We start from the raw sequence: 12,662 nt of genomic DNA, 5'->3' as shown, positions 1-12,662 counted from the left end.
TTCCTATTTGAAATTAATAAAAATATATTTTTAAAAAGACTATGATTCATCTCAAATTAATTTTGCATATTGTGTGATTTGAGTGTCAACATTCATTCCCCCCCCCCCCCTGAAATTATTGTCCCAACACAAAATCAGAAAAACAGAGAGAACAATAGTCTAGTTTCAGTTTTACAGGATTATAGTTATGGGTCTCAGAGGAATAAAAATAAATTTATTTCAAATTTGAGATAATACTTCCCTTTGTATGACCGTAGAAGCTACTCTCTGTACTGTGGGAGAGAAAATAGACTAAGGAAGGAGAGTAGAAGAGAAAGAGATGAGTGGCCTGTGGAGAGGACAGTAATTGCCCAGAAAAATTTTGTAGGGAGGGAGGGTGAAGCACAGAGGCAAGTACTTCTTCTACCAGTATCACAGAGTCCCATCTGTGTCCACAGACCACTAGCCACCATCCAATCAAGTACAGCCACCAAGAACTGGGCTCTGTCTGCACCTTTCAGTCAATTGTCCCAGGTCTCCCTTATTTGTAGCCAGCCCATGAGCAATAGGCTACTTGGCAGGAATGATGATCAATGTGTCCCATGGCTTTGTTCACTTCCATTATCTTTGCCCTAAGTTCACAATACCCCAACCCTGCCCCAAAACCAAAGAAAACCCTTGAGCAATAGTATAGGACTGAGGATGTTTGGAAGGGTGAGGTATGTGAGGAAGAACAAGCCTATCCTGAACATAAGCTGCCTGATATCTCCTCATATTAAAATACATCCTATTATACAACTTAATGTGTCTCTAGACACATTAAATATGCCTGATTTCAAATATTGGATCCAGATAAGAATCATGCCAAGCACTCTTCCTATAATTAAGCATGAACTGAATCACTTTATAGAAAAGCAAACATTGTCTTAACAGTTTATTGCTTCTTTGAAAACTTTATGGTTCAACAAGATTGCAAGCATCAGCCCTAGCCAGTTTGACTCAGTGGATAGAGCACTGACTCACAGACACACTGATGTTTCTCTCTCCCCCTGTCCCCCTTCCCTCCGCTTTCTCTAAAAATCAATAGAAAAAATATTGTAGAGTGAGGATTAACAAAACAAAAAATAATGCAAACATCATGTTTTCAATTTCAGTTGAGAGGCAATTGTTTGACTTAAGTTCCTTGTTCTTCTCGAGAAGCTGCTCGTGTTCCTGCTCATTTTCCCGCTCACATTCCTGAAAGAAAAAGTGGAGACTGAACTCACACTATTTATTTGTTTATTTATTTATTTATTTAATATATTTTATTGATTTTTTTTTACAGAGAGGAAGAGAGAGGGATAAAGTGTTACAAACATCGATGAGAGAGAAACATTGATCAGCTGCTTCCTGCACACCTCCTACTGTGAATGTGCATGCAGCCAAGATACATGTACCTGACCGAATCAAAACTGAGACCGTTCAGTCTGTAGGCTCATGCTCTATCCACTGAGCCAAATCGGTTAGGGCTGACCTCAGACAATTTAAAATGTTTCTCACATTTTCGAAATTATTTTCCTTGCCCATACCTGTTATGAGTTTTTCAATTTTATTTTTAATTATGTGCCTTTCTTAATTTCTACTATATCACCTTCTCCTATGCCAACCAATAATATTTCTGGGATTTATTTAGCTACAGAAATGTTCTTTCTTATAATTTCTAAAATATTAGTGACCCAGTTCCTATTCTTGACTTTCTTCACCCACATGCATCATAGTGTTCCTGGAAAATATATCATTTTTTCCTTCACCTCTGATCTAGGTGGTGTGGATTCTCAAATATATATCTAAGAAGGTGAGAAAGATTAGTGAATTTCATTGGGAAGTTTCCTACATAATTCAGAATCATGGCAGATGATTGATCAGGGAACTTAATACAACTCTCCAAAACTTGGTGGCAAGGTAACAGAAATAATTTGAAGAGATCAGGGCCTGTGCCAGTCCATATTGTATTTCTGGGAGGACATCTGGACTCAACAATGACTCATAGTAGAGCCTGGAGAACAGCAAGATACAGGCAGCCTAGGTATGTAATTACATGGTTAATTCTGTAGCTGGTCACAGAGTCTTACTTCATTAGGCTGCCTGCAGAGATAAAGTTACACCCGGTACTGAGGAAACAAAAATACCTTGAACTCCACTCAGTCAGATAGACAGACCAGCTATTCTTCCACAAGGCAGGACTCAGAAACGATGCTTATCTCTCATGATATTACAATTTTCTCATTTAAAAATAAGATTATAATAGTACTTACAACATAATATAACAATTAGATGACAGAATGACTGTAAAGTCATTGATCAGTGCCTGGTAATGAATAATTATTGTTTATTAGTGACCTAATAATAAAGGATTCCATGAGATTTTATCCTGCAAGTATTATCCTTTAGTAACCAGAGATGGTAACAGGTAGAAGCAGTAAGAGAATGTAGTGTCAACTAGTGATTGGGCTGGAAAAGTGACATAATGCTCTACCTTCTAAGCAATGTTTTTGATTCCGTACAGTTGAAGTTAAAATGGTGATGACAGAATTGAATACCTGAAGTTTATGTTTTGCATTCCACGCTTCCTCTGCACTTACCTTCTCCATCTCCTCAAGTCTTTTCAAATGTTCCTGATAATACTTTTCTCTCTCTTTCCACCTCTGTTCATTCTTTTTTTGTACTTCCTCCAATATTTTTCTTATAGTTGCTTCTGATTCAGCCTTTATACTTTGTACTGACAAAGAAAAATAAGCAGAGAAACATGAGGATTAAGTTGTTATGGCTTATTTTGCCTTTCACCCATTCTTTTTTGTTTTATTCTTATTTCAGTGAGAAAACCTCTTGTGATAGCTTTTGCACAGAGGAAGCAAAAGACAACTGTAAATAACAGTTAAAAACCTCCTTGAACTATGAACTATACTTGCTATTATTTGTACTACAATAATGATTTCTAGTGCATTAATGTTGTTGACAACATTTCTAGGGTTTTCCATCTACCTGGAATTTTATTTTTTTGAACAGCTTTACTGATGTATAATGGTAACACTATTTACTGCCAAATGCATTTTTATCTATCTACGATACTTGTGTACACCTGATAAACCACCACAATCAAGTTAGGAACATACCTATGACTGAAACATCTCCTCATGCCCTTTGGTTCTCCTCCTGAACATAAAACCTCATCCCCATCATCAGGCAAAACCACTGGCCAGTTTCTGTCACTAGAGAATAGTTTACTTTTTCTGGAATTTTACATAAGTGGAATCATACACTATGTAGACTTTTTGTCTGCCTTTTTTCACTCAGCATATTTATTTTTGTAACATTGTTTTATGTATCAATCATTTATTTCATGTTATTGCTCAGTAGTATTTTTTGTATGGATTTGTTAAATTTTGTTGTCCATCTATTAATGTACATTTGGTTTGTTTCCAGTTATTGGCTATTACCAAGAAAGCAGCTATGAACATTTTCAAACAAGGTATTGTATGTACATAAACTTTCAACTTTACTGAGGATGTATCTAGGAGCAAAATGATTAGACTGCATGGTAGGTATTTGTTAAACTTTTTAAGAAACTGACAAACTGTTTTCCAGAGCAATTTACCATTTTACATTCCCACAGCAGGGTATAAGGGTTCCAGTTGCTCCACATTCTCACTAACACTTGAGCTGTTTAGTCCTTTTAATTTTAGCCTTTCTAGTAGTGCACAGTGGTATCTCATTGTGGCTTGAATTTCCACTTTTGTAATAAGTAATGATGTTAATAACTGATGATGCTGTTTAATGTGCTTATTGCCATCCAAATATATGTTTTTGATGAGGTATCTGTTCAAATTATATCATTTTTTCCTCATATTTCAGGTGTTTGCTTTTCCAATTGGTGAGATATTTGTTGAGTTCTAAGAGTTCTTTAAATATTTTGGATACAAGTCCTTTATCCGATGTGTGATTTGAAAATAGCTATTTTCAATCTGTGTCTGGCCTTTTAATTCAATGAAAAGTCTACTTTTTCAAAGAGCAGAGTTCTTAATTTTGAAGTATAATTTATTATATGTATATTCAGAGTATATTTAGCTGTTCTCACCTTCAATCTTATTTTGCATCTCTTTCTTCTGGTGTTTCTTCAATAACTCTTCAACCTAGTGATGCAGCAGAAATTAGAATTAAGAAATAAAGACTATGAGTTTAAGCAAAACCCAGCAATACATGCATTAATTCAATTTAGTTTTATCACCCAAATAACAATCATTGTGAAATTCAAATAGCTCTTTGATGTTTTTGTCTAGTATTTCCAAACCTTTAGACTTGATCGTAGGAGTTTGTTTCTTCCTATGTGCTCTTAGCAGGATCCCACTGAGGGTGGAGAAGGGTTGGGGCTGGGTCAGGCCTGACAACTATGCCAGGAATGTGTTTCAGTCCTAGAGATGTTCTTTGGGAGGAATGGAGTTTGAGTTCTATTTCTCAGTTCCACTGAAGTAGGATGGCTACACACATGTTACCCATAATGGGAACTGCTGACTCTCAAGAACACTGGCAATCAAACTCCAGGTAGGGACAAAATATGCATTTACTCTGGACATGTAGAAAGAAGCAGGCTGATGTGGAAACGAATGCAGCACATTTTAGAATTTTCAGCATCCCATATTTTATATCATGTGTAATCTGAGACTTTGAGACCAGTTAGCACTGTATCAGGTGTTTTTGATGGTTGTACCAAACATCCTAAGAACTGAAGTCATACTCACTTGGGGGCACAAGGAAACTCTATGATCACCACAAACAGCAGTTCGGAAGCCTGGAGCATGTTATTTGACCTCCCAAAACTCTAATACCACAGAAGGTGCTTAGTCTTAAAGACTTAGGGCTTCAGAATGATCCAATTAGCTTGACATGTCACAGAATCATTTGTAACTTTAGTTAAAACTTTTGCTCTTCCCTTCATGAGAAACCATGTTACTTACCTTTAGCCTTGCCCACACCATGCCCAGACTTACACGCTGCATGTACTCCGCCATTTTATCCCGGTTTTTTTTCTCTTCATTTTCTTTTTCTATCTTCATCTTCTCCTTCAGTAGGGCTATGCTTTTCTTGAAGCTTCTTTCTTGAGCCTCCATTTTTTGCTGTGTTTCCCTCAGTGTCTGCCTTAGACGCTCCTGTTTCCTTTCCACTGCCTCTGTCTTGGCCTGCTCAGCTGTTCCACAGTGGTTTTACAGAGAGAAGAAAATAACAGCTATACCTAGCCGTACTTGTCAAAGGTAAGAGACTAAAATGATTTTATAATGTCAGAGAGGAATTCCTGAATATTCTTACTAACAGTACCAGCAAAACATGTTTCAGAATGTGATGGTCAGGCACTGATTGCCTGAGGGAGCAATTAAAACTCACCTGGTTATTTTTAGATTTAGCCAAGTTATTCTAATCCTTTTGTGGAAACACCTTGTTTCAAGAAGGATTTGCTCTCACACATTAAAGCGCACTGCAAGAAGCCTTCCCCGCCCCCCCCCCCCTCCTCTACCCTGGGCTCCCGCCCCCTCCCCCCCCCTCTCCTGACCTCAGTGATCACAGCTCTGCCCTGTTACCTGCTAGAGCCTTCTCCCCAGCAGTGAGGGCCTTGTCAGCCTGCAGGATGGATTCCTTTGTTGCAGCCTGTGACTGATTGAAGTTCTGGAGGACCTCCATTGCCTGAGGAAATAAGGAGCACAGACTCTTCTTGTTGGGAAGTTATTGTTCAACAAAATTGAAAAATTGACCTTGTAAATTGTTCATCTTTCTTAGGATCCCACAATGGTTCCCTTCATTCCATGGCCACAGTAAGAAATCCAATCACTTTAGTTAGAATAAAACCCTTTTTGGCAACCTCTTTCCCAGCTCTACAGTCCTGTCCTAATGATGTCAGCCACCACCCACCTCGGGTTATAGATGACCAAGTTTATGTGCAGTTCTACAAACACTCCTCCTCAATTGTTCCCAGTATTTGCACATTATTTTTCTTCTGACTGGATGCTCATCTACCCTTTCTTCACTCATATCATCTATTGATACTTCAACTTGTAGCTTCTACCACCTCTTCCAGGAAGCTTTGTTGAACTTCCTTCTGAGATTTGACTGGATGCCCCATACATATACCTACTCTGCCACCTCTACCACTTACTGGCTGTGTGTTCTTAGGTCACTTATTAGATTCTCAGTGCATATTATTTCTCAATTGTATGATGGGGATGAGAGTAGTACCTAAAATCATACTATTCTGAAGACTCAATTGATAATCAAAACAGAGCACCTAAGAATATACTTGGTTTAGGAAGTGTGTGCGCAATATATACTTTCCATCACCATCATCATTTTTATCACTATTAGTGCATACCTGTATGATAACCATTATCCCCCATATCCAATTGGGATATGCTGGAGATGAGGAGTGACCAGAGAAGATACCTGGAGTTCCAGAGTGATTTGGTTTCTCATTAGCCTCATACATTCTCTGAGTACCTACCATGTGCTGGGCACTGTTCTATGTGCTCAGTATTCAGCGGTAAACAAACTGGATACCAATTCCTGCCTCATGGAGCTCTATTCTACTGGGAGGAGACAGACAATACAGAAAGCAAATAAGCAGCATGCATAGTATATGTATATTAGATGATGGCAAGTGCTCAGGAGAAAACAAGCAGGAACTGAGATAGGGAGCACAGGGGCTGAATTTAAACAGAGGATGGTCAGGAAAGGCCTCTCAGATAAAGAGAAATAAATGTGCTCTGTGACCTTGAGGAGGACATTTGTAGTGAATCCTGGGAGCTGTAGCAGTTTGAAGATGGGAGACTTTGAGAGGAAGAAGAAGACAAAGAATGAGGCTCGCTCTCAAAACATCACGATACAGATCTTTATAGGACCCAGATACAGTGGTGAATGCAGGAATTCATTTATTTAAACTAGAGTAAAAGGACATTTTTGTTTCTGGGCTGGCAGGGAAGAGAGGCGATAGCCAGGGTGATTTCGGGTGTGCCCAGAGCTGCCAGAGTCCCACAGCTGGGAGAGGTCGTACTTTAGTGTATTCATCACAGTGGGCATTTCATGTAATTAAGGAACAGAAAACTGTCAAAGTGCTTTGACTGTCCCTTCACTTTCTCAAAGACAATCCTAAACAACATTCATGTGTTTCCTGCTTTTCCAGCTGTGTGCATTAGAAAAAATAATTTTTCTGTCTTCATTTGTTATCCATAAAATGGCAACACTAAACAAAAACCCCACCACAATCTAATGGTCATTAAAGTCATTAGGGAGATTAAATATATGATAAAATTTATAATGTTCTTAAAATCATGTGTTGCATACTGAATCCTCTGTAAGTATTGCTTAAAAATTGAGTGTCTAAGAGGGCAAGAAGGTTAAGTTCTAAATGAAGGTGTACAGTGATATCTCTTGATCCAGTTGTGAGCGTGGAAGAAACATCCCATGAGTAGGACTCAGGCAAGACAGGAGCAGCAGGAACAGCTGGGAGGGAGGACACTGCGGGGGGTGAGTCCTGTGGGAGAACCAGAGCACTCCTGGGATTTTGGACCACAGATTCTGGAGTGGCTACCAGTCTTCAAATCACTTACATCAATGAGACCTTGGAAAAGGAACTTACCTCTGGAGCCTGCATTTCCTTAGTGTGATAGATAAAGCAAGAATTCCTGTCTGACTCATTCCTGTAGGGTATGGTAACTCACAGGGTCTCAATAATTAATGATTACTGTAGAGCTAGGCATTGTGTTGAAATGTATATATATATATATATATATATATATATATATATATATATATGTTCAGTAAGCTGTAAATTGCCAACAAATAGTAAGGTGTCTAAAATCTTTTTCTCAGAAAATAACAATTATTTATTTATTTATTTTGGTGCCCTTGACCCTTCAGTCTGCAGGCCGATGCTCTATCCACTGAGCAGAACCAGCCAGGGCAGAAAATAACAAATTTTTTTTTAACACATTTTCTCTGTACCATTTCTCTTTTTTGTCTAAAGGTGATCGAGAGCAGAGTTGGGGAGTAAAACATTAATGTTCTAGCGCTGTGATAAAAGCAGGAGGAATTACAGAGTTTATTTCTTGGACTGAATATTTAAAATTTGGGTAGGAACAGATAAGTTAAAAAAATTTTTTAAAAATGTAAGTAAACTGAAATACCCAATCCAAAAGCTGTTAAGTTCAAATGAATAAGTGAAATAGTCCTCCTGTGTGGCGTTAGTTGGTTTCCAAAGTTTCTCCTTAGGAGAGGCAGTCATCTGAAGCGATGATGCAAACTACCCCAAACCTTGACTTCTCAGCAAGTGTGACAGGACATTCTGAGATGGTTGTTGTAATGCCTGGTAAACAAACACTCATAGATCTTATAGTTAGTTCTAACACTTGGTAATGAATTATTCTATATCACTCAGCTTTGTGCTCACTTTGGAATATTAAGTATTGTTAAATACAAAAATAATTAGAGTCAACCTTTCAGGAATTAAATTGTCTGTAAGTTAAGGACCACCTTTTCTCTCAGTTTCTCCAGTGCCTGGAGGTGGGGCAGAGATGGTGGTTGTGGTGCAGGGACAGTCTGAAAAGGGACAGGGAGATGGAGGGGGAGAGACTCCACCAGGAGCCACTGCAAGTGGATGGGGTTTACTCCATCCATCCCAGGAAGGACTTAGCCTTTTTGGCATTTGAGAGACTATGGGTTCCTCCTCTCCCCATGGAGGGCTGTTTGTGTAGCCCTGGGAGGGTGCCAGAGGCACAACTCACCCTGGAGACAAGGTGGATGACCATTGGTCGCTTCACAGAGAGGCCTCTGATCCAAACAGAGACTTTGAGCTGCTGGTAGCCAGGCCCAATACTAGCCTCCCACTGTCCCCTGCCCTTCAGTGCCAAGCCTGCACTTCCAGTGTGAGGCTAATGCTTGGGCACGTGTTGTTGTTGTTGTTAATGAACTTGGGCCTGGAAGAGTTAGTTTAGTGGGAACCTACATGTCTTGGGTGCTGCAGACAGGGGACAAGTTCTCAGCAGTCCTAGCTCTTCCCTCCCTCACTCCTCCTGCATCTGGCTCCTTCCCATAATGACTGTTCTCACTGGAAACTAAAAATAATGAAGATATTACATCCAAGCATTTAAGGGTCAGGTTGATTAGAACCCAAATCAAAATGGAAAGGACGCTGCTTTTTTGCTGTTAGAGAAGTAGGTGAGGAATGAAATTCATGCCAAGCCAAGGAATTCAGAGGCAGAGTTTCCAGAAAGCAGGAACAAAACTGCTTGAGAGCACAGAGAGGTCAGGTAAACAAAATGTTGGCTTTAGAGATGCACCACAATGAGTTCTTTAAAGATAAACTTTTTAGAAACATAGTGGGACCAAATTCTACTTGTAAGGCTTAAGAAAGCAGTTGGCACTAAGAAATTGGATCTAGTGGATCTGGGCGATGTTTTATTTTATTTTTAAGAGTTTATTTTAAATTACAGTTGACATTCAATATTGTATAAATTTCAGCATACTACATAGCTGTTAGACATTTCTATAAGTTAAGAAGTGAAACCCCAAATAGGTCTAGTACCCACCTGGCAGTCTGCATAATTATCACAATATTATTGACTACATTCCCTAGGCTGTACTTTATATTCCTGTGACAGTTTTCTAACTGCCAATTTGTATCCTTAATCCCTTCCCCATTTCACCCAGCCCCATCTTTCCTCCACCTGGCAACCAGTACCTGGGTTACTTCTAAACCAAGAAATCCTCTCTAAAATAAAGCTCATATGTGTGACTAAAATGTATGGTGTTTTTGAAATAAAGTTCTTACCTGTTTTTTCTCCTCAGTGTAGGTCGGAGTGGTTTCTGTCACTTCTCTGTCTTTCACCAGATGGTTGGGCTTTTATTCACCTTTTTGATGTCATGTGACTTTCCAGAATTCCTAAAGACCCATTAATTAGAAGTGAAGGACTTAGAGTAATGTGAAACTGAAAGCACTGAGTACAGAGCACTGATTCAACAACCATCAAAGGAATTTCTGAAAGCTGTAAAAAAACAGAAGGGTACCTGGACTTCACAGAATTTCTTAACTAGTTCAGTTTGACAAAAGCTTTGGTCCTGGTGGGTGTGGTCAACAAAAGGTGGCTCCCTCTTCCCTGTTTCAAGCAGGATAAGGTGTGTCACTGGGAGAGGCAGGCCATCAGTATTTCTCATGGCCTCCAGCATTGAGTTGCAGAGACCAAATTCCTGGAGGCTGGGGCTCCCCACCTGCACCCAGCCCCACTCATAGAGTGAAGGCTCTAGCTGATGCATAGGTGGGAAGAAGGCTGGGGACTGAGATCACCTGGCCTGATCATCCTCCCCTTGTCTGACTTTTAGGAAGGTGTTTCCAACCTGGTAGAGGCAAGTAGAGTAGACCAGAGGCTACCACCCCTGTCCAGGGAGAGGCAGTGGCTCAGAGATATTTTCCCAGGGAGAGAGGCAGCCCATAATCACAAGATCTCTGAAGTTCTTCCCTAAGGAACTCATTTTATTTGAAACAGTGTGGGGACTTGAAGGAACTTTTATTTAGCAAATCGACTTTAGAAAAGACACAAAAGGAGGTTTTCAGCAGGAAGCAAGTGACCCCCGATGGTAATGCAAATCCATATAGAAAAACAAAGAGCAGCAGTAAGGGAATTGTGTAATTATAAAAGACAGTATAAATACAGATTTTTCTCTCCTTTCTCCTCTTAACTGGTTTAAGAAGCAATTGTATACAACAATATGTATATATTTGTATTGCACGGCCCATTTCATACTTAAAAGTAGTATATTTAGCAACAGCAGAATAAAGGAGCTAAGTGATTGCACAGCCTATTGAAATAAGGAGATGACACATGATGTTAATGCGAACTCATAGGAATACAGAGAAGCAGAGATTGTAAGAAAGATAGTTACTATAACAAGCCCTACACATTTATTCTTCCCCTTCTGCCTTTTTAAAAACAGAAAATCATACAAATTGATAAGTATAAAAATGTATTGTTGGGGTTGTTACATATCTATATATATAAAAGGCTAAGTGACCGGCAGACTGGCCGATTGGCCAGTAGGTATGATGTGCACTGACCACCAGGGGGCAGATACTCAGTGCAGGAGCTGCTGAGCAATAGCAACTTTGCAGTGTGCCTACTCCCCCTCTGGGGCCCCTTGGGGGATGTTGGAAAGCTGGTTTTGGCTCGATCCTCACAGGTCAGGCCAAGGGACCCCACTTGCTGGAGGGACCACACTCACTCTGCAGATGACCTTCAAGCCCCGCCACTGCCCCAGGTGTGGCGGGCAGGGAGGGATCTCGGGAGATTGGCTCCAGGGCACGTGCAGCCCGTCTCACCCAGTTGGGCCCTGCCGGCCACCTACTATTTCCTATCATTTCAATGTGCACGAATCTGTGCACTGTGCCACTAGCCCTATATAATAAAAACTTATTATGCAAATTGTCCCCTCACCCGAGAGTTCAACCGTTCCCTAAGAAATGCGCTGACCACCAGGGGGCGGAACATGGTGGGTGTTGGCAATGCAGCTCTGTCAGCGGGCAGCAGTGGAGGCACTGCCAGCCTCGATGGGACCCCATGAGAGTGGGACTGCAGCAGGATGGTGGAGCAGGTGAGTGGGCAGCACAAGGCCAAGGCAGGTGTGAGTGGGGACCCTGATCACCCCGCCAATTGCTCTGCAGATGGCAGCCAGTGGAGGTGGTGGGGAGCAAGGCCACTGCTTGGCACCCAGTCAGGCACAGGGCCTAGACCCAACCCATTGCCCCGCAGATGGTGACCAGCAGCCAGCAGGCCCTGATCACCCGATTGGGGCCAGGCTCTGGGTCGAGATGGGGAACTGGGGTTGAGTGGCGGAGATCACTCTCCCATGGCGCCCAATGGGGGGCTGTGACCTCTTGCAGGCTACCTGGGTGAGGAGGTGATGGGGATGGAGGTGTGGTGAGAATGTGCAGTGTCTGCCGAGCTCACTCTCTCTCCCCATGCTACCCTCCCTCGGGGTGCCAGTGCTTGTGTGCCAGGGAAGCCCCTGTCCTCAGGTGCTGGGCACCTACTAGGATCCTGCCCTGCACCCTCACGGCCTCTTCTGGATAAGCCAGGCTGCAGCCACCAGGACAGCAGGGGCCAGTTGGGCTCCCCATGGGTTCGCACAAGAGCTGGTCAGCGAGGCCAGCTTGGAGAGAGCGCAGAGGCCCATGGCATCCAGCTGTGCTCACCACATCTCCACATTGGCACTCAGGTGCTGTGACTCAGGTGGAAGGAGGCGTGTGGGGGTCGAGGGGCCCAAATGCTGCCCATGTGCTGCCCAGGGCCCAGAGGTCAGCTGAGACCTGCCCTTCCATGCCAGGCGTTCACACTTTGATCACTGGCCAGACCCAGGGACTGCACCCGTGCATGAATTTTGTGCACCAGGCCTCTAATATAGATATAATGTGCAATATATATGTACAATTCATAGCACTAAATGGAGGTAAGAAGGAATAGAGTTATAGCAGTAACCATTCCGTATTTCACTGGAATAAACTTAGCATACATTTGAGGTCTATTGTTTTTCTTTTTAATTTATTGAATTTATTTGAGTGACATTGGTTAATAAAATTATATTGGTTTCAAGTGTACAATTCTATAATACATCAT

The 12,662-nt window shown here is 41.4% G+C and overlaps 1 protein-coding gene across 1 annotated transcript; it reads right to left on the bottom strand.

The window, feature by feature from the left end:
- Positions 1 to 900: 900 nt before the first annotated feature.
- Positions 901 to 9,897, bottom strand: LOC139001880 (guanylate-binding protein 7-like). Its single transcript, XM_070403403.1, has 6 exons — positions 9,827 to 9,897; positions 5,589 to 5,691; positions 5,004 to 5,200; positions 4,094 to 4,148; positions 2,601 to 2,737; positions 901 to 1,215 (listed from the first exon to the last, which is right to left on the bottom strand). The coding sequence occupies exons 2-6, from the start codon at positions 5,686 to 5,688 to the stop codon at positions 1,060 to 1,062; spliced, it is 645 nt and encodes a 214-aa protein (XP_070259504.1). The 5' UTR covers positions 5,689 to 5,691; positions 9,827 to 9,897; the 3' UTR covers positions 901 to 1,059.
- Between the last annotated feature and the right edge of the window lie 2,765 nt (positions 9,898 to 12,662).

This window comes from Myotis yumanensis, unplaced genomic scaffold, assembly GCF_028538775.1.
Source record: "Myotis yumanensis isolate MYYU_CA2020_CCGP unplaced genomic scaffold, mMyoYum1.0.hap1 SCAF_2, whole genome shotgun sequence".
NCBI classification, from domain to species: domain Eukaryota; kingdom Metazoa; phylum Chordata; class Mammalia; order Chiroptera; family Vespertilionidae; genus Myotis; species Myotis yumanensis.
This window is presented reverse-complemented; position numbering and strand designations above follow the sequence as displayed.

What these genes read in the sequence shown, in the direction of transcription:
- LOC139001880 (XM_070403403.1), bottom strand. Translation starts at nt 5,688, where the DNA reads ATGGAGGTCCTCCAGAACTTCAATCAGTCACAGGCTGCAACAAAGGAA. An exon ending in TGGCGGAGTACATGCAGCGT is followed by an intron (nt 4,149 to 5,003) that starts GTAAGTCTGGGC and finishes CTGCATCACTAG; the next exon opens with GTTGAAGAGTTATTGAAGAA. An exon ending in GACTTGAGGAGATGGAGAAG is followed by an intron (nt 1,216 to 2,600) that starts GTAAGTGCAGAG and finishes TTTTTCTTTCAG; the next exon opens with GAATGTGAGCGGGAAAATGA.